This window comes from Sciurus vulgaris, assembly GCF_902686455.1.
Source record: "Sciurus vulgaris genome assembly, chromosome: 10".
In the NCBI taxonomy this organism is placed as follows: Eukaryota; Metazoa; Chordata; class Mammalia; order Rodentia; family Sciuridae; genus Sciurus; species Sciurus vulgaris.
In genome coordinates this window covers 87,257,827-87,280,164 of record NC_136470.1, presented here as the reverse complement: position 1 = coordinate 87,280,164, position 22,338 = coordinate 87,257,827, and the positions used below count along the sequence as shown (strand labels likewise).

The 22,338-nt window shown below is 39.5% G+C and overlaps 1 protein-coding gene across 2 annotated transcripts in view; it reads right to left on the bottom strand.

The window, feature by feature from the left end:
• Nucleotides 1–22,338, bottom strand: part of ETV5 (ETS variant transcription factor 5) — a 57,217-nt gene that overhangs the window by 7,938 nt on the left and 26,941 nt on the right. For both annotated transcript variants that reach the window (XM_079100621.1, XM_079100620.1), the window contains exons 6-11: nt 22,147–22,276; nt 20,974–21,261; nt 10,548–10,807; nt 7,895–7,954; nt 2,063–2,131; nt 1,721–1,890 (exon numbers count right to left, since the gene is read on the bottom strand). In XM_079100621.1, the coding sequence (XP_078956747.1) occupies nt 1,721–1,890; nt 2,063–2,131; nt 7,895–7,954; nt 10,548–10,807; nt 20,974–21,261; nt 22,147–22,276 (977 nt within the window). The remainder of the gene's footprint in view (nt 1–1,720; nt 1,891–2,062; nt 2,132–7,894; nt 7,955–10,547; nt 10,808–20,973; nt 21,262–22,146; nt 22,277–22,338) is intronic.

The window sequence follows — 22,338 nt, the reverse complement described above, 5'->3', positions numbered from 1 at the left end:
GCTCCTGTTTGTGAAATGAGATAAATCAATAAGGCTGCCCACATGACAGACTTGCTTTCAAAAAGCCTTGGTGAGCTGAGGTAACTCGCTTTCCTCAAGCCTCACATAAACCAGGCCACATTATTAGGAAGACAGGGAGGGGAAGGATGGGCCTATAAGCAGCGGATGGCTCTCCAGGAGGGCTGGAAGCCTAAAACGTGGTCCATTTCCACATGACTTAGCCAGAGAGAAACGCTTGGGAAAACACAGTGGTACCAGCTCTGGCTTTGAAGGTAGAATGAGCCTAATTACAGGCTGTTTATAGTATCCAATGTGGACACACATCCATTCTCGTGAATGAATGCAAGGCAGAGAATACCATACACATATCTTTTATAACTGCTTTTAAAGAAGCCTGCCTATTCTCCTGCCAATCAGGATTTTCCCCATGTTTCCTACCCATACTTTCCCCATTTCATCTTTCAGATCATTTCCTTCTTCCAAACCAAGTGCTGGTTGTTACCTCCTGCTGCTAACCCTGGTGCCAACATATCCCCTTAGTGTGCTAAAGTGAGCCCTGGAAGTTAACTGAACATCTAAAATTGCAGTCCTTGCTCAAATGCTTTCCAAGAGTGTTGTTTCCATTTCAGTTATACCCATCTCGAAGATATCGTTTACTCTGCTGATTTAACAATATAGCCTAAAAGTTCATGCTACTGAAATGTTAGTTTGGGGTGGGGGCAGTTATTGCTTTTCCATTTATAATCTCTCTAGATTATAAAACCAAACAAAATTAAAACACCCCCTCCCTTTGAAATATGTTACATTGAGAGATTGATTTAATATATTCTGTTATGTGGTATTCCAAAAGAAGTTCTATGGTATGTCTTTTCTATTAAAGAAAGGATATTGATTCTGTCCTAGGTCTTTCTGTTAATAGTGTTTGGCAAAAAGTTTTTTTCCTTCTTTTTCTTCTATTAACAAAATAATGGCAGTTCGTGTCATTTCTTCAACTACTGTGATGCTATGTAATACACTGTAAGAAAATCCAAGTTCCTGCTGGGTGTGGTGGTGCATGCCTCTAATCCCAGCAACTCAGGAGGCTGAAGCAGGAAGATCACAAGTTTGAGGTCAACCTCAGCAACTTAGCAAGACCCTGTCTCAAAATAAAACATAAAAATGGATGGGGATGTGGTTCAGTGGGTAAAGCACCCCTGGGTTCAATTACCAGTACAAAAAAAAAAAAAAAAAAAAAAGAAAGAAAGAAAGGAAATTCAAGTTCCTAAGATTGACCTATCTCTGATCATTTCTGTGGGTTAGAGGCACTTAAAATAGTAGGGTAATCACGTGACTGAAGTAACATACAACAAGTTCATATAAACCTCAGATATAGGCTACAACATATAAGGCTGACACCAAAAAAAGCCTGTGCTGTTGAAACAACACTTGAAAAGACTTTCCGAGAGTCAGAACACATCCTATTTGGATGTACATGTTCATGGCCTCACTCCTTGATTTTGCAGAACTGTTACAGATTCTTTTCATGTATTCTACGCTGGAGAACTCTGGCTGTCCATGTATTAGAAATCGTTTCATTAACAAGAAGGGCACTGCCAAGCCCACTGCCCAGGCCAGAATAAAGAGCATACTTAACACAGGAAAAAGCCTCAGTGGAGATCTAAATAACAAACATCAACCACTGCAAATCAGAACTCATTTGAGTCCAGTGTCCAGTACTTACCTCCTCAGGTTCTATCAGCTTAAACTCCATGCCTCGGCCTGTCCAGGCAATGAAGTGGGCATTGGCTGGGTCATCAAGAAGCGTGACCAGGAACTGCCACAGCTGAAGGGAGCCTCGCCTTTGGTAAGGGGGACCCTCCCGATACATGGTGGGCTCCTGCTTGACTTTGCCTGTTTGGGACAAAGACATATATCCAAAAATTTAGTCCAGAATTTCTCAGAAGATCTGAACAAAAAGAAGCTTTTGATTCTGATCTAATCATTCCAACTGGTGAGACTGCTTGAGGAATTCTGACATCTCCAACCCTCTCATTTAGCATCAAACTGTGGGTGGGCTACTTACCTTCCAGTCTCTCAGGCACAACGCAAGTGTCATCAAAATATAACCGGGGATCTTTTTCATATGAAAAACCTGAAGGAGTTGAAAGAGAAAGAGCATGTTGCTTAATAGATTCTCTGTGTAATACTAAAACTATGGATTTGAGAACTAAAATGGGATTCCATCATTTCAGTTCATAAGCCCTATGCTGTGTCTATGCTGCACTGAATTTTGGGGGACTTCAAAGGGACTTAAGGCATTTGAGTTCTGATGTAATCACCTGAGCCTCAGTCAGAGCAACATCAATTCCTGCTATCAGAGCTAAGACTAAGGGAAGCGCTGAGTCACCAGTAGGTTCTGTCACATCTTGTTTATAAGGTCTGCATGGGTCAATGTTGCTGTGACTGTGTCCTTAGATCAGAAAAGACATCTATTTTGGATGTATTTATTGTATCTGTACATAGTTTCATCATCTGCCTTTAACTAATATTAATTTCAACCTTCCGTATAAACTTGTCCAGGCTATCTAAACATCTCAAATACGTTGATGGAGGGTAAAGAACATAGTTCAATAAATAAAGACCAGGGCCTACAGAGGATCATGAAGACGTGTAAATTGCAAAGCCAGTGGGTGGAATTACCAGACAGTAGAAGGAATCCCGCCCTCCCGTTGTCTGGCCTGTGGGTTTCGTTCCTTTACCACACTTCTCAGAAGCAAGCCTCAGGAGCTCCTGCCTCTCTGGGTCTGGTTCTCAGCGGATTCACCTGACCATACAGTACAGGTATATGTATTGGATATGCAGTGAGGACAGGTAGAGGAAAGCACTCTGTGATAAAGGGCTGTCATTAGAATCAGAGAGGGATTCACTGTGACTTGAAAAATCTATGGGTAAAGGAGCCAACATATGATTCCACTATTCTCTGTTTCTTTGCAATCTGCCCAAATCAAGTAGCTCCTTGGCAGGACTAAAACAACGTTTAAAGAGGTTGAGACTAGAAAATCCTGGCCCAACTTGGAGGAAACTAAAGACTGTTTTGAGTTTTTTATTACTTATTTTTGTTTCCTTAGCCCTGGGCATGATTTCTCTGTTGCTTAACTACATCAAAGGAAGTATATTCTACTGACATTTATTTGTTATTGGGTCCTCTAAATATTTAGGCCAGGCATTGCACTAGAAGTGGTAAGTAGCTAGAACAATACAGACTTGGTCCCTGTTTTCATGGAACTTATAGCTGAACTGGGGAAGACAGACAAAAAGGATAAAAAGAAATAAACAAGACATAGTATAATATGAAAGTGCAGGTCCTACAGCCAAACTGGTGGGTCCCAATTAGCTCTGTGATTTTGAATAAATTAATCTCTCTGTGCTCCAGTTAGCTCATCAAGGAATACTGGGGAAGAGAATAATTCCTACCCTGTAGGTTGTTATGAGAATTTAATGAGTTAATATAGAGTCTATATTGATCTATTTCTTTAGAACTGAACATCAAGAATAGCTCCTATAATAAATGATAGTTTTAGCACATTGTGATAATTACTATTAAGAAATTAATTGGGGCTGGGGAGATAGCTCAGTTGGTAGAGTGCTTGCCTTGCAAGCATAAGGCTCTGGGTTCGATCCCCAGCACCACAAAAAAAATTAAAAAAAAAAGAAAAAAAGAAATTTATTGGACAGTGTAAGAGCTTTCTCTTATGCTCTCTATAACGAAGTTGAAATTCCTTAATAAGGACCACATCCTGAGTATTTTAGTGTCCTCAGAGGACCTTGAAGAACAGAAGTGCTCCATAAATATTTGAATAAATATGAGATTCTACATTCTCCAATAAGGAAAAGATTTAAGAAAACAATGCCAACCTTTAAGTCAGAGATTTAGTGAGTCCTGATAAATTTATTTTCCAATTTGGTATTAGAAAAACCTTTCTGATTTTTATGACAAGTTGGTATACTTTACATCATCAATTAGACACAATCTCTTCTGCATGATTTTTTTTTTTTTTTTTAAACCCTGGCTGCTAGGAACCTATATATTTTCTGACCTTCCATGTATGTTTTGATAATTAAAATGATGTTTTAATGGTTTCATTATAAAGTCACTGTAAGTGAACTACTTCAAAGTTTATACACCTGTCAAAGCTATCATGTTAATTTTTAGAACCTTTCTTCCTCTAAGGTAAGAATAATACATTTACTGTGTGTGTGTGTGTGTGTGTGTGTGTGTGTGTGTGTGTGTGTGTGAAAGAGAGAGCAAGAGAGTGAGAGAGACAGACCTAGATTAAATTCTCGGTTTGTTTTTTAAAACTAATCTGATGAAGGACTGCCTGTAAGGAGTATCATTTTGTGGTTTCTAGTTATTGCCACATGTCGTCCTTAAAACATCTGGAAGATGCTATTGGTTTAAGTAAAATCTATGTCAGTTGAATTTGTACCAGCAGTTATTTCAGTTGTGGCCACAACCATCTAATCACTCAAATAAAGGTAGCAGGAAGGAAGAACCTGTTTGAGGTACAAAGTGGAAATGAAAGATTCAAAACATTCTGCAAGGATTCCAGGTGAAAGCTCAAGGCAGGAAGGCTATCTTAGCAATCACAGATGCCAATCAGAAACACTTGTTTTGCTAACTGTTTCAAGACATCTGTGGTCAAGCATGTGTAAGAAGCTAGAAAAACCATGTCAGGGTTATTTAGAAAATTAAAAATATTGGTCTCTTTGGAAAAACTTCTATGCGTTGGGTCAGGGAGAGAGTGGGGGAAAACACACACAAACTCACCAGATAGTCTGTGTATAGTAAGCAACCCAGTGTCTTACTAAAAATATTTCCTTTAAGAGCGTGCTCTTTGCTAAATGTCGTAATTATGTAAAATGTTTTCCTCCCTTTCTTCCCTCACTCCCTCCTAGTTTGCCTGCTGCAAACATCGATTGCTTCTGTAGAGACATTCAGGAACCTGGAAGAGAGCCCTGCACAGCTGTGTCCACCATAGCCAGTGGTTCAGTAGTCAGCCCTTCCCTGGCAGGGCTGGACCCTCACAGGATGACCAGAGGAAAAGTACTTGGGTCTTCCACCTAATCAATGGGAAACAGCTACCCATAGGAACCATTCTTGTGAACGAATCACTTGTAAAAATCAGTCAATACTTCATGGGTATCAGATCTTCTATCTAAAATGCCAGAGATCAGTAGATCTGAACTTTACATGCACCAGAACACACCTAGCATTTTTTTTTTTTTTTTTTTGTACAAGGGATTGAACCCAAGGGCACTCAACCACTGAACAACATCTCCAGTCATTTTTAAAAAAATTTTCATTTTGAGACAAGCTATTGCTAAGTTGCTTAGGGCCTCACCAAGTTGCTGAGACTGGCTTCGAACCTGTGATCTTCCTGCATCAGCCTCCTGAGCCTCTGGGATTACAGGTGTGTGCCACCATGCCCATCCCATCCCAGAATTTCTGATTTAACTGCATCAAAACCAGTTTTTTTTTTTTTTTTTTAAAAGCTTCCCAAGTGATTCCAATATGCAGCCAAGTTGAGAATCACTACTCTAGTTCTCACACTTGAAGGTGCATTTCCTACAGGCCTTGTGAAAATACAGACTGTTGGGCCTCACTCTGGGGTTTCTGATTTAATAGATCTAAAACAAGTCTTCAGAACGTGTTTCCAATGAGTTCCAAGTGAAGCAGATGCCACAGGTTTGGGGAATAATACACTGTTCTACATGTTTAAGAGGAAACATTATCTAATAGAAAACAAGACACACTTCTGGGGAAGCTGTTTTAAGGGGAAAAAAAAAATCTTCCCTATTTCAGTGTTTGGAAGAGAAATCTGAAGCCTACCACCAAGTACCTAGAAGGGTAACTTTAAGCCCCGAGCATGCCTCTGAAGGTCTTTCATGCCCCACAGACTTCAGTGCTCAACGGTGCTCCTTCCACCAGATGAGCCCACTGACTGCTATTGTCACCCACTCATGCAGGAGCTGTTCAGCAAGTGCTCCTTGCAGCTCTGACAGCTCAATTATCCTCCCCCCACAAAAGGCCCCTACCTCCTCTGCATTCCCACCTCATTACTCCTTTAAAGAAATCCTAAATTAAAAAAAAAAATCTGTGATGATACACTGAAAGCAAACAACAACAAAATACAGGCTCTCACAAAAACTGGCAGCAGATGCCTTGAAAATGTCATTCTTTTAACCCAGAAATTTCAGGGATTTAGCTTCAAGAATTAATCAAGAGAATGTGAAAAGATTTAGTTAGATAAATGTTTATTTCTGGTTATTTTGCAAATAATCTGGAAATATGTACGTTTTTAGCAAGAGGTGATCAGCTAAACGCATACCCATAATAAATACTGTGCAGCCACTACAGAGGCCATCAAGGAGAACGCTGGATGCTACAGCAATCACACTGGAATACACTGTGGAGGGAGATGAAGAATGGGGGTCCTGGAGCCCAGAAGATTTGGTTCAGAATTCTGGCTTTACCTTCCCAGATGTATGACCTTAAGCAAACATTTTGAACTCTCTAAGCCTCAGTTTCTTCATACAATATGGGGCTAATAGGAATATATGTCTCCAGGAGTATCATAAAGATTGAATGACTAAAACCAAACCATGTAAAGAAGTTAAAACAGGATTTGAAATATATTAAGCATTCAATGAGTTAATGACTATTGTTAAAAGAAAGAACAGTATAAAATGATGAATCCTGTGTATGATCTGTATAATATTTGTGTATGAAAGAAAAAAGTGGGAGATTTTATATAGCAATTTTATGATCATCTCTGGATAATGAAATTTATTTTTTATCTTTTTGCCTGTCTATATTTGCTAAAATTTTGTGTAACATTTATTACTTGTGTAACTAACATTTATTTATATAGAAGCTATAAAAGTTTACCTTTTAAACAAAACAAGGTCAAAAGCAAACTCCTCCTGGAAACAGGTTCTAGCTTCATTCTGACCACTTCCTTGGTCCATATGCTACAGAACATCTATGTATCTTATTTGTTTTAAATTACTTTTACACCAATTAGGTCAGTGTTCATGAAGGCAAAGTCATAGGCTCAACCATACCCACTGCTCTTGCTCCTAATTATAGCAAGTTTATCTCAGAGACTTGAATAGTTGATCCCAAAGAGACTGGGCATAAGAACTTGAATAGATAGCATTGCCCTGACATAAAACCATCATACAATTATCAGGACATGTGATAATTCAGGTTTGTAGGTAAGATGCTTTATATTTGTTCTCATGTTTCTCCTTCCAGGCATCTTTAATCAATCCAATTAGAAAACAGTTGTCTCTTATCCTTCTATAGAGTGTTTTGTACATAATATCCCTCTACGTAGTCTCATCAGCCTCCTGCCCACTAGGGACCAGCTCACCTCCTCAGAAGCCCTCTCTGAGATCAGCCGAGAATACCTCAAATTTCCCTCCCTTGTTAAAAGCAGCAACCATTTATCATGTAATAATTATACGGAAGAGCTAGCCACCAAACTAAGTCAAACCTAGAAACACATTTTAAAATTGTTTTCATAAGATGTCCTTGGACTACCCTCACTGACCTAATTATTCACTTCTAGTTTAGGCTGATACGTCTGGAAATGTGGAAATAAACAAAGTTCCCTTTTTCTTCACATTGTCCTATGAACTCTTAAAAGTTAGGGTCATTACTATTAAAAATGATGGCAGCCCTCATAAGTGCTTAGGAGTATGCCTCAGACCCTATGTACAAAATAACTGAAGATTATCATCAATTAGTACTCACACTCACTAGCTAAGGAAAGTTTAACCTATGATCTCAAATCTCAGCCTGGAAACAGCAATTTTAAGTTTAGTGTATTTAAAAAAAAAAGTTCCTTACCTTCATGGCTGCTGGAGAAATACCCTCCTCTCATGTAGGATGACTGGCAGTTAGGCACTTCTGAAAGGGAAACAGATGCACAAATTCCTGTCAATAGGTTCTGCAGGAAAAGTAGCACACAGAATTAGCGTGGTAGTAAAGTCCTAAACCTTCCGGTCTTGTCCTGGGAAAGTGGTAACATCCCAATAAGTAACATGGGAAACACTCAATTCACCATCTGAAAGTAGGACACTCTTCAAGAATCACAGGAAAAAAGAAGTGGTGCCTTAGCCTCCTAATCCACTCACTTCAGAAACAAGTTAACATAACTATGGCCAGAGAATTAACGGGAGAAAAAGAAATTCACTTTCAAAAGGCTGAACTTTATCTCCTAGGCTTTAGGGAGAGTAGAGGAAGAAGATTGCTTTAGATCTTTCTCAGTTTGCTCCCTTTTACTCTTAATGGTCACGACCAATTCAGTTCCAAGGAGTGAGGGTATTTTGGGCCAAAGGAATTGGGGATCCAAAGTTAAGCCAGGATGAGAACTGGCAGGGGTGGGGACTGTAATCTGGTGAGCCTGTTTTGTCCTGTCAAGTCTGTTATACTGAAACCCACTCATACTCAGGTTATCTCTTCTTCAGGCCTCGTGGTACATCAAGGAGTCCGTGAGAGGAAAGTGAACTGGGCTGTGCCCATGTGGGACAGGCCTTCACCCAGGGACACCACCACTCAGATCAAAGAATTATAGATAAGGTAACATCTGTTGAGTGTCTTGCTTCAAGTGAGTGGGGTATGGTGAAAAATCTGTCAGGATAGATTAAAACATCAATCCCAAAGGGAAAAGGGTTGCTGGTTATGCCTTCTCCTGAGAAAAATACTTCAAAGCCTTCAAGAGAAATGCTAGTGGACATTTTTACAAGTTATCACTACCTAATTTTTCTGTCATAAATCAACAGATGTCTTCCTCTGCCTTCCTTCACAGCCTTTCCCTTAACCGATTTCTGCTTAAATGGAGCAATCTATGTTATCGCAGTAAAGACCAAGGGCGAATTCTATATCCCATTCCATCTGCAAAAGCTATTCAAGTTCATACTGCCTGACCTTCCCCAGGGTCTTAAGAAAGCATACTAACAGTCAAGTGTGGTGGCGCACACCTGTAATCACAGCACTGGGGAGGTGGAGGTAGGAGGATTACAAGTTCAAGGCTAGCCTGGGCAACTTAGTGAAACTATCTCAAAATAAAAAAATTTAAAAGGTTGGGATGTAGCTCATTGGTGGAGCACTGGGTTTAATTCCCGGTTCAAAAAAGAAAAGAAGAGCACTCAAAGGAAAGGTTAGAAACACACCAACTATCCTCAGATTCTTTTATCTGCAAGAAAAAAAGAGTGAAAAAGTTTTAGTAATTTCTGAGAAGGAGAAATGATGAGGAGGAAACAGTTCCTAAATGTGTAAGCTACAAAATTCCAATTCTCCTTTCCCTCAGTGGTCTCATCTAATATGTCTGACCTACAAGACATGGTATTAACAAGACATGGTTGTGAGGGGAGGAAGAATTTCTCCATGTACAGTTTAAACTTCTTGATATGCTGAAGTTCCTAGGCAAGAGGTATCCTCCAATCAAAAAAATAGGTGGTCTCCTGTTGCATCTCTCCACTGAAGGACACAGTTTCTAGTTGCAAGGGCTATAACAGAGCTATGAATTCCATGAAGCAACCAACAAAACAGTTTTTTCTATGGGATATCCAGTGCTCTAAACAGCTATGAGGGTTGGGGGTGTAGCTCAGTTGGTAGAGTGCCTGCCTTGCATGCACAAGGCCCTGGGTTCAATCCTCAGCACCGCAAAAAAAAGAGAAAAGAAACAGCTATGAAATAGTAAGTGCTTTCTCAGCACACCATTCATTTCAAGAATAGAAAGAACATGCCCTAAATGTACACTCTTTCCTATAGTTACACTGGGATTTTTAATGAGTCTATTAAATTAAAAAACAAAGACAGGAACAGAACTAAAATACAGAAAGTGTTCCCTGTGTCCAGTGAGCCTATAGCTAATAAGCCTTAAATGGAGACCATACCCCAGAAATCTCAAGGCTTGACTCAGAGGTGCACTTTGCACTACTTCTGAATGTCTACTGTACTTCCTACCATCAGCACTGCTATTCTGTTTTGTTTAGTATCTAATTATGCATAACCACGTTTGCTTTACTAACTCATAAGTTCACAGAGGACAATTAATTTTTATTTGTATTTTTTCAGTTCTGGGAATCAAATACAGGACCTCATGCTCTACCACTGAACTACACTCCCAGTCTTTGAAGGCAATTCCCATATGGGAATTGAACCCAGGGGTGCTTCAAGAACAGAACTTGACTCTCTGGAGCAGAAGGTTTAGGGGACCCACTGAGCGACATCCCTAGCCCTTTGTATTTTTCATTTAGAGATAGGGTCTCATTAGGTTGCTTAAGGCCTCACTAAGTTGCTGAGGCTGGCTTTGAACTTGCAACCCTCCTGTCTCAGTCTCCCAGGGTGCTGGGATTACAGGTGTGCACCACTGTACCCAGCCCTTAAAGGCAATTCTTATGAAGTTATTATTCCCAGGACCCTACAGACAGAAGACACTCAATAACAGACAGATAAATAGGAGAACAAAGAAACAAATGGCATGTTTTGTGCTCACCTGAATCAACGCAGTAATCCCGGGGCTCCTGCTTGATTCCCATTGGTGACTGGAACCCATGTGCTGGGGGACCTGGCATTCCAGGGACCCCATGTTCATAGAGTGGGTCATGGTATTCTTGTTTGAATCCCTGAGGGGGTGGGGGAGCTGCAGGGACAATAGGTTCTGACATTTGCCGGTGGAAACTGGGGCGATTATCTCCAGGAACTCCTGACTGCGGAGGGAAGGGATGGCAGGGTTCAGACAGTTGTCTCTGAAATCTGTGAGAAAGAAAGAAGTTCTGTTGTTTAACTAAGACACGATGCTATTTACTAAGAGGGAGCACTAGGGACTAGAGGTTCAGATTAATGAAATTACTTATTAATGCTTATTTCTAGACATTTTACCCTCTTCCCAAAATTACATTACATATTTCCAATCTTGAGTCAGTGAGAGGCAAAACAACAATCAAAACAATGATGTGATTAGTTTCTATATTTATTTACTGTATAGTCTATCTGTACAGATTATGGGCCAGATTATATATCTAATTATATAAGGCCAAGAATTTGCAATTACCACTAATACAGGTACATTTTTTCACTAGTTCATTTACTCTGTCACATACAGAATAATTTGTTTGAAGATTGAAGAATATAAATTAACTAGTTAAAAATGTATTTTAAAAAAAGAAAAAAAAATTTCAGTCACATCAGCAATCAAAATCATAAAATTCTAGGAATAAGCAGCATATGTGCAGACCACATAAGAATAAAATCTTGAAATTGTTTTCTGTGGCAAAGATAGAAGATCTAAGTAAAAGGAAAAATATTTAGGACTTTGAAGCTGTTGATTCATTGCAAATTATTCCATAAAAGTAAATACCTTTCCAATCAACTTCACAAAACTATTCTAGCCTTTATTTAAAAGATTAAAAAATTGGGGGAAATAATGACCTACTACATATTGACACAAATCATAAAACTATAATAATTAACAGTCATGCTAGGAGTGAAAAATACATTACAGATCAAAGGAATTGAATAGAAAGTCAAAATCTGTCAAGTATATTTCAAAATTTACTACTTGTTAAAGTTGGTATTTCAAATTAGTGGGGAAAATGTTAGATTCTGTTTAATTCCACATGCCAAAATAAATTTCAAATGGATAAAAGATTTCAATGTAAAATGTGAAACCATAATATCAGAGTGAACAGATATGAAAATTTAAATAATTTTGTAGTGAGGGAAACTTCTAAATATCATACTAACAGCAGAAACCATGAAGATAAACATGGATAGACCTCACTGTATACATTTCTACAAGCCAAAAACCAGCAAAAACGAAACCAAGAGAAAAACATCAAACCGGTGGAAAAACATCTGTAATAGTCAGAAAACATCAAACCAAACCAAACTTACAACCTGGGAAAAATCTCAAACTGACTATGTTAATATTTTTCACATAGCTTTTAAAAACCAATAAAGTATTAACATTTCAGTAGAAAAGAATGGATAAAGGGTATAAACAGGAAAATCATTAAGATACCCTTATGGTCATAAACAAATGAAAAATTTAATTTCACTAGTAATCAAAAAAGTACAAAGTAAAAAGAAATATTTTTACTTGGAGGATAAGCAGGCAGCTAATAAGTCTGTATCTGGCACATACGTATCACTTGAATCATAGATGATTAGAGAGAGCTACAAAGATGGTCACTCACACAAATGTCTAACGAGGGAACTGGCTAAATGCATTGTGATACATACAGCCACTTAGATGCAAGCAACCATTACATACAATGTACTATGCAAATGCATAGGAACCTGGAAAGAGTTTCTATATATTAAAGGCAAGGTGCCAAACAATACATAGAACAAAGTTTTACTAAAATAACAAAAAAAATTATGGTAGTCATATAAAGTGGTGGGAAGATATACAAGCATATTGACACTGCTTGCCTTGGGGTAATTATGATTTTAGGTGATTTTTCCTTGTTTGCTCATCTATGGTTTAATAATAAACATGCATTGTTTTTATAATAAGACGACAATAAAAAAGCTTTTTGTCATGGTTATTCATCAATGAGCATCCTTAACACTTTTTAAGCTGTCAGATAAATCTAGCTGTGTGCCAATTGCCCTCTCCCTGCTGGATGAGCAGTATGACAGAAGGGAAAGTCTGAAACCCTTGACTGATTATACTAAGGAAGTGCCAGAGCACAGTGTCTTGGCTTTGTTTCCCTATCTGTGATGTGGGGAAATACTATCCTCCCAAAGCTTCTGGAATGGTGAAACACAATCATGTCTATGAAGCCTGGTTTCTGCCACGGCCCTAATCTTTGACAGACAGGGACAGGCATTGGGAGTGTGGCTAGACGAGACCCTCAAACCATGAAGCTTGCAAAGAGGCATTCGTGGTTTTCTCAGGTAGAAAATAGGAATCAGGGTTTGAGAAGTAATGAAGGATTTGTAACAACTAATTTCAAAGAGGGTTTAGTTTTTACTTTTAGTGTTGGGGACTGAATATAGAGTGGCCTTGTATATACAAAACACACTATCACTGAGCTTCACCCTCAGTTCCTCAGTGAGTTTTTAATAAAATCAATAATATAATTCTGTAACATTAAGGTCTTATTCTCTATTTTAGCTTGAATTCTTTGAGTAGCTTAGATTTGAATCAGTCTGTGGCAACAGGTGGCCAACAGATTTCTAGAACATCAAGATTTAAAATCTTAAACTGCAGAGATCTGGGTGCAGATAAAACACTGTTCAGATCAGGGGGTAGCACATCACAACGTGTTCTTGGGTAGCTATCATTCCACTGCAAGCAGTACTGCAAGATAAATCTTTCTTCTTTTTTTTTTTTTGAGTACTGGGGATTGAAACTGGGGCTACTTTACCACTGAGCTACATCCTCAGCCCTTTTTAAAATTTTGAGACAGGGATTTGCTAAATTGGTGAGGCTGGTTTCAAACTTGAAATTCTCCTGCCTCAGTCTCCTGAGGAACTGGAATTACAGGTGTGCGCCACCATGCTTGGCGTAGCACCATAAGGTAATCTTATAACATGATCGCTGAGCAATTTTACATGTACTTATCCTTTTATCCCAGACACCAAAAGTAGCCAAATCTGCTTGGTCAATGTCTTCAATGTGTTTTAGTAACTGCATAAGGTTAAGCGGGACAACAGCCTTTCACAAGGGACAGTGGTGCCACACAGCAGAACTTCATCAGGAACTAGATTTTCAAGGTTGCCATTATTTAAGGAAACCCTGCAAGGGTCTCTGAAGAAGTGCAAATTTGCAACTCAGGTTTAGTCTTGACATTTAGAATTCAGGCACAGCAGCATGCTGCAAGCCTGAAGGGAATTCTTTCAGAAAAGAAACTCAAAAAAAGCTATTCTTAAGGCTTTATTTTTATTATGCCCAAACTTAGGCAACTTAGGAGGAAGAGTAACCAGGGCACCCCCACCTTCTTTTTTCTCCTTTTTCTCCTTGGCTACCATCTTAGCAACATCAAAGGTGACCTCCACAAATCAGTTCCTTTGATAGCTCCAAGATGGCCTGTACCGCTCAGTTCTGTAACCAGAGCCGCTGCAGCTGGCAGGTCTGATGGCCCCACTTCCGCTTAGTGCTCATCTTCTCACCTTCCAGAATGAAACTCTAGAGTTGGCCTGGGATAGCCTCTGCAGGAAAAGGTACTTCCATATGGGCACCCGCCACCCGCTAATCCCACACTCTAACGATACATGAAGCTAAGAGGCCTGGGGTCTGCAGGGCAGTTTCTGTAACCGGGGTTATTCAGCACTGGTTTGCTTTGAAAAAGTGGGGGTAGCAAAGGGGATCTTGCGGGTAGGTCATAAATCCAACATATTTGGAAGAAAGATTCTCTCAGAATTCATCACTGTAATTGTTTCTATTTGCAGAGATTAGTAAAGTAATTCAGTTCTTGTCCTCAAAATACATTCTGTGAACTTTACTCACTGACCTTCATTTGAACCCGGTTCTCCTTTCAGCAATGCTTTTGAAGTATCTAAGAATGTGCTGTCTACATACAACAGCCCGGACAAAGCTGCTGCTTCTTCACTGAGGCAGGCACTCCTTGCTGATGGAGCAGCCGGTTCCTCACTGGTCTCTTTTCCCTCCCACTGCTGCCCATGACCCCAGCAGAGCTCAAGCATAATGAACTCACATTTGGTGAGCAAAGGGAGATGGACTACTGAGTAAGGCTTTTTACAGTGCCCGTTTATTTAAAGAACCAGTTATTTATTTATTTGTCAGATTTATATAGCGCCTTTCCTCCCAAGAGCTCACCCACGCTACCAACATTTGGTTTACGTTATGAAAACCGTTAGATGATTTTTTCTGCATTTCCTTTTCAGTCTCTGCTGCCAACATACAGAGTAAACACAATGCTTACGGGGGAAAAAGGAGAAGAGTGCAGATTCGATGAAGCCTACACAGTGAATATGGGTGCCAGGTGAGGAAGTGATGGTTCGGAGGCCAGCTAAGAGATGGTATGTTCCATCTGCCAAGAAACCAATACCACACACTGAATATTTCTGTTAGGGCTAAGAGAAGATGACGGAAAATAGAGAAGCAGCACAGCCAAGTGAGAGGCTCCAGCTGTGAAGTCCAAACACCCCAGGCTGAAACCCAATCTTTACCACTTACTAGCTGTGTGACCTTGGGTGATTTACGTAACTGCTCCGAACCTCAGTTTCCTCATCAATAAAAGACAGACAACAAGGGTATCTGTCTCAAAGGTCTGTTGTAAAGGTTGCATAATATAATACATGTAACAGGGCCCAGCACACTGCTAGATTCTCAATACACAAAACCTTCAACTACCCTACCTTTTCCTACAATTCCCCAGCTAAAATCAGAAGCTATGCAAATATAAAGACTTTAAGAAGCCAGAAGAAGACTATCACCAACACAAAACAAACTAAGAAAGCTTATTAGTTGTCTATAATATCCATTCTCCCCTTTTCAGAAAGGGGATGCTGATTTTTATTATGGGTGGCAACGTGCTGCCCAACTTCACATTTGTGTTTATTTTAGGCTCAAACATGGTCCCTAAAAGCATACCAAGAAACCTCTGAAACACCTCCCAGTACTGTGAACTCCTGGAGGCCTGTCAACACTGCTTAGACTCAAAATGGTCCTTCTAAACAGTAATTAAACACTGAGAGATGTAGAGGGGGGAATGTGTCCTTCCTAGGTCTAGATGTTTGTCTGATTTCTCAAGATCAACTCTGGGAGGAGGAAGGCAATGCAAAGATGACATGTTGCTAGGATATTAGATGAATCAAGTATCAGTTGTGCATATATAGCATGATAAGTCTGGCGATGAAAAGATTGGGATAAAGGGAGCTCTACATTTAAAAAACTTAACATTGAACTTTCTCAGTTTGTAGTATTTTCACCTGTTTTGGAAGATTCTTTTAAGTAAATGGAATATAAAAGTGATGTTTTAAGTAAAATTGTCTCAGAAGATAATATTTACTGAACATCTTCTCTATCCCAATGTGATTTTATTTAATCCATACAATGATTTTGTGCAGTAAGTGTCTAGTATTCTTCCATTTTCAGATGAAGAAACCAGAGCTTACAGAAGTAAAGTGCCTGCCCAATGTCCTATAGAAGCAGAGGTGGGATTCAACTCCAGGTCTGCCTGTCTCTTCAACTCCAGAGTCACAGGCCTACCATTTCCACAACTATTTCTACATCTGTTTTTAAATACTCTGATGATGACATTTAAATGAAAATCACATTAGTCCAGGTCACTAGAAAAATTTCATGATTAGAAATTAAGAAACTTAATTGTAAACAACTTCTAGGTCAAAAGAAATGTTAGGAAATACTTGTAACTGCATTTTTAAAATCGTACAAATTGGAACTTGTATAATGTAACTAAAGCAGGACTTGGGTGGGGAGATCAAATAATTGATTGTCCAAACTGGAACATTTTGGGGAGTGGAAGGGGAAATGACTAGCAACTATTTCTAGACAAGACATGAACCTTAAGAGACCCGGGAAATCATCAGTCTATGGCCACCCCAGCCTCAAAAGACATTTTACTTGGTTATAAGCTCATATTCTAGAGAGAAAGGGCAAAAAAATTGATGTGCTAGTTATTCAATCAAATAAGTTAGAAAAACAGAATGAATAATTATAAAGCAAAAAGAACAGTTTTAGTAAGAAATCAATGAGATACAAAATACCAATAGAGAGAAACAAGGCCAAACATTACTTACTGAAAAGACAAAGTGTATGCTAAGGCTAATAAAAGCAATAAAGGTCTGAATAAACAATACCGAAAATGAAAAAGAGACGACTACAAGTGCTATAGAGATTTTAAAATGGAAATTATTAACAACTTCCTGCCAATTAATTTTAGAACTCACACAAAATAGACAAATCCCTAGGAAAAAATACTTTATTAAACTTACTCAACTAAATAGAAATCTGGAACAAAACTGTGACAGGTAAAGACACTGAACCAGTAATTTAAAATCTTCCCACAAAGAAAATGTCAGGCTCAAATGGTTTTACTGGTAAAATCTTTTTTAAAACTCAAGGAATGAAGAACATCAATTTCACATGTAATATTCCAGAATACAGAAAAAGGATGGCACCCTCTACTCATTTGATGAGCATAGTCGCCATGCTAAGACCCAACAAGGACAACAGAAGGGAAAAAACAAAAAAATGACACCTTGTTCTCAATCATGAATACAGATGCAGAAGTCCTAAATAAATACTAGAAAACCAAGTTTAGGGCTAGGGATGTAGATCAGTGGTAAAGCACCAGTCTAGCATGTATAAGGCCCAGGGTTCAATCCCCAACACTGCCAAACAAACAAAAAACAAACTCACCAAATTCAGCGACTTACAAAAGATAACACATAATAAACAAATTGAGTGTTGAATGTGTCACAAGTATCCAAGATTGGACTGGGAGAGGTGATGCATGCTCGTAATCCCAGTTACTCTGGAGACTAAGGCAGGAGGATTGCAAGTTGGAGGTCAGCCTTGGCAACTTAGAGAGAACCTTTCTTAAAAAAATTAAAAACTAAAAATTAAAAAACAAAAAACAAACAGAAAAGGACCTGGGGGATGTAGCTTAGTGGCAAAGTGCCTTGGGTTTAATCTCTAGTATCAAAAAAAAAAAAAAAAAGTTGGTTTTGTATAAATCAGTATAATGTGCCAAATAATTAAAGTATAAAAATCATATGATCATTTCAATGGGGGCACAGTGTCTGATAAATTTCAAGATCAATTCATGTTAAAAAACTTTTAACTACTAAGGGTAGAAGGAATATTTACTGAACACCTTGATAAAAAGTAACAACCCTTCAGTAAATATGGTAAAATGCTGAAAACCAGCCCTCTTAAGATTCAGAATTTTTAAAAAAGAGAAAAAAAAAAAAAATATATATATATATATTGCTGCATTCCAACTAGTAGAAGTTCATTATTTAGGTTCTATTAATCATCCAAGAAACGTAGTCTGGATCTCAAAGTGAATCTGTGCTGTCATACATAACATGCTATAACGGGGTGCGTGGAGAAGAGATGCGTCAGACACATTCACTTTGTTTCAGGTCAGCCCACAACACATGTGACTCACAGTCAAGTCTTCTCCTCTCTAAAAACTACAAAATTTGAAGGGTAAAAATGAATAGCAATTTATTAGGTATGGACTTTAAGAGAAGAAGTGGAAACAAGAAAAACTTGAGTCTATCAAATATCTTAAATTTATCTACTCTTTAAGAAATGAGTAGTTTCTATTAAATCAAAATTCCAGAGATCTTAGCTCATCACTGTAAGTTTTCAGACCTGGACTGTAACCACCAAGGGAGAGAACAGGTTAGGCCATTTCCTCTTCTAGAAGATGCTGAATGTAATTGGTCTTCTTTTGATGACTCGGCCACTATAGTCTATCAACGATAGTGTGATCGCCCCCTCCAATGCTGATACTCTCAGGGACTATCCAGAAGCAGATTTTTCTACTCAGGAGTATTTTCTTAAATTTTGTCTTTTCTGATTGTCAAGTGCGTGAGGGTATCAGGGTATTTCAAAATTCTAAAAGACATACTTCTTCAGTGGAGCCCCTTCAGCTGATCTTCCTCAACTGGAGATGTAATGAGATACCGTACAGTAAGACAGAAATATATATGGCCACCACTACGGGAGTAACACAGGAATATCCTCTCAGTTCCTCCACCCAGCACATGTAAACACCATGAGCAGCCTGATGAAAATCCTGGCAAGACTGGGCTGGCTGAAGGCAGAGCACGTCCCTGGAGAAGCAGCTGGTCGTTCAGTGTAAATGGAACATGTCTGAACATGCCAAATTACATGGTATTCCCCCTTCTTGCGGGGAGGAAATCAATATAAATCACGGCTTTCAAACATAGTGTTTATCTTCTAAAAATAAACTGAGCTGTGAAGAATTATATACGAAAATTATACAAAACATTAAGAATGCACTTTTGACTAGATTACATTTTAGTTGCTTCAAGTATGATTCTAGCAAACTGCCATCACTATCAACATGTACTGAGGACAGTAAGTATATATGGCTAGATGCAGTCTAGAGAAAGGGATCTAAATCGTGGCTTACTTGATTCAACTGACCAGAAAACGTACAAGAGGAAAACAAAAAAGATATGTTACCATGTGGGTTTAGAGTAACTATGTAGGAACTGGGGATTTTGTAGTTTGAGGGAGAGCAGTTCTGGTGGGATTATGAGATGGATACAGTTTAAATTGGAATCAAGGTCACTTACTCAGCTTTCATAGCCATTAGTGGATGTCAGCAACTCAAAGAAAATCTTAACCAAAACAAATAGTATAGTTACAGGAGTTCACATTTGGTTTCTGAATATGGGACCTTGTATTTGGCTGTGTGTTCTTTAGAAGTCCTTTAGTTGCTCTGACGCCTGATTTCTATTCTGTAAAATGGTCACAGAGCTGTTAAGAAGTTCATAAAACATAACACTAAAAAACTGTTGAAATAAAAATGGTGTCTAAGCCACAGTTCACAAATTGGCAGGAGGCCTGCAGGGTGATTTTGCCCACAGATAGGTTTTGTTTAGTCTGCAAAATGTTGTTGTTGTTTTTAATTTGAATCAGTTGCCAACTTAAAAAAAAAAACAAAAAACTGTATTTTTTTTTAACATAAAAATCCAAATTTCTCCAGTATCTCAGAAAAAACAAGATTTTTAATATAAAGTAACAATTGTCAAAAGCCTGGTGGCAGCTGCCTCTTTCAGATGAGCTCCCAGTCCCAGTGGAAGCCCCTCCTGAGCCAGCCCAACATTCATCCCTGGGGCCCAGTACAACATGGGTGTTCCTGGCCCTTGCCCCAACCAAGGGAATAAACACCAACCAGCCATGTTATGCAATTCTTTACAGTGGCTGTCAGAGCAAAGGAGGAGTGGGATCAAAACCAGCCAGAAATGCTTTACTTTCCTGCATTTCCTCTAGAAATAAGGAAAGTGAACTCCAAGTAAATATGGGTAGGTATCTGAGCTGGACCAGGCCTGGGGAAGATACCCTCTACGTTATTCCTTCTGCTCCCTCACCCACCCAATACATGGCAAGAAAGAAATGCAATGGCATGGTCATTATGTAGCAGTCCTTGGTAACATCACTGACAACTGCCTGTTATCTCAGCACCCCAGAGACTTGGATTGAAAAAAAAAAGACAGGCCCCTAGAGCATCCTAAATGAAGCAGGCTATAAACCTTCAAAATTCTAGAATACCACAGAGAATGGAGTTAGAAGGCTGGAACTTAAGAAGTCAAGTTTGGACCTTAATACTTTTATTTTTTGGTAAATCAAGGACTCCAAGTTATCCGATACCTCACTTTTCTTATTAGGAGTGAAAAATACCTGGAGTATAACCATGAAACTTCTCAAAAGCAGATTGTTACAACCAAGGTCTTAGTTAATCTACTGCTGAAGCGTGTTAAAATCAGATGAATAATAATGACTCCTGTCAGCAATCTTCCCTAATATGTATGTATAAATATTGGTAATAAAGTAATTACGGGTAGCATAAACCAAAGTTCATCTCTCACAGACAAAAATCAGTGAGGAGCCAGGAAATCTGCCCTTGAAGAGGGTCAACAGATCATGCATCGTGGGCAAGTCGACCTTCCTCTAGCTTGGAGGGGGGCAGGCAGCACCAATTATCTCTCCCTTACCTACCTCATAAGGATGTCGTAATGTCTGCCAAGCATCTGGAGTACCTCAGGAACAGCATGGTACATAAACAAGTCATAGTCATATCATTATCGGTCTTACCTCACAAGATGCCTCAGTGGAATAAGAACTTTATAGGTAGCTGGCAAATACGACTAACTGTTTCCCTTCTCCCAGTGAGAAAAGGAGAGGGGTGGAGGCAGTTCAGGAGGTCCAGAGCAGCACTCACCTCTGTTCTGATGGATACTGGTTTTCAGGCATCATCTTTGGCATCTGCAGGGGCTGATGTGGTGGTCGGGGGACCGCAAATGTTTGCTGCTGTGGTCCAGGTTCTGGAAGCGTGTGAGGGGTGGGGGTAGGGCCCACACCTTGTACTGGGCCAGCTCCAGGGGCATGCGCTGAGGTGGGCAGATTTGCCTGAGATGGGGGAAACAGGGAATTCTGATGGGTGGGTGACAGAGGAGTGGTAGGAGGGGTTAATGGCTTGAACCCAGAGGGAGGCTTCCTATCATAGGCACTGTGAACAGAAGAAGAGAAGGAACCATTAAGCTGCAATGAAGCCATCAGCATGGTTACAGGTCCAGCAGAACACAAGTGTGCAGCCCATTGTTGCCAGGAAATGACAAGCATTAACATAGTTAAATTGCTAGCAGCCCTGAGGGAATATTTGTACCTCTGAAAAGTGACAAACACACTGCGTCACAGGGACTTGTTTAACACTTCTAGTGATTTTTCTCAAAGATAATTTTAGCCTCTGCTTCCGGTTTCCTTTTTCCCTCTTTCTAAAAGAATTCTCTGTGTATGTATGCATGTGTAGGGGTAGGTGGGTGAGGGGAGAATTTACACTTCAGGCATTCTCTGGTCCCTTCTCCTAAATATTCCAGGGTTCCTGGAATTAGAATCTTTGCAGAAGGTAAATTTCTGATGTAATATCACTTGAATGAACAACTCTTCTCCTCCCCTTTTCAGGCAGATCTATGTTTACCTTCTCGAGCAAAGAATGATTTAAAATTAAAGCTTCATTCCAGGGGCCTGCATATTCTTAAGTAAAGGGCAAAAGCATCGGGACTCTTGTTTATTCTGATTTGAAGATTACTTCCTTGGTGCTTAAAGTTCACATTAACATATGATAGACATGAAGAAGTATATATTACCTGCCTCAAAGCCACAGATCAAACACCCCAGTGTTCCAGGCTCTTTCCCTAAGCAGGGCTTGGTAGCCCATGAACGTGGTTCCCTTGGTTGTAGCTCAATGGCTCCATATGGACTGGGCTACAGCTATTCCAATGCCACAAAAAAAGGCATGTTCTACCCCCAGGGTCTGCTGCATAATACTTGGATCACTGAACTTGTTGGCTACTTCCAGAGCCATTCTGGGAAGCCTTTCCCTGGCTCCACTTACCAATAATTGTAGAGGCACTTTTCTCCATAGTTAGCACCAAGAGCCTGCTCATGGCTACAGGATGACAGCTCAGAGGAGGGGCTATGCAGCTCCCGTTTGATCTTGGTTGGAGGTGGGGCATGAAGCACCACTGAAACAGAAGAGAGAACCCGTTAGCAGGGAGCTTAATGCTTTTGACTGCAAACCTTGTAA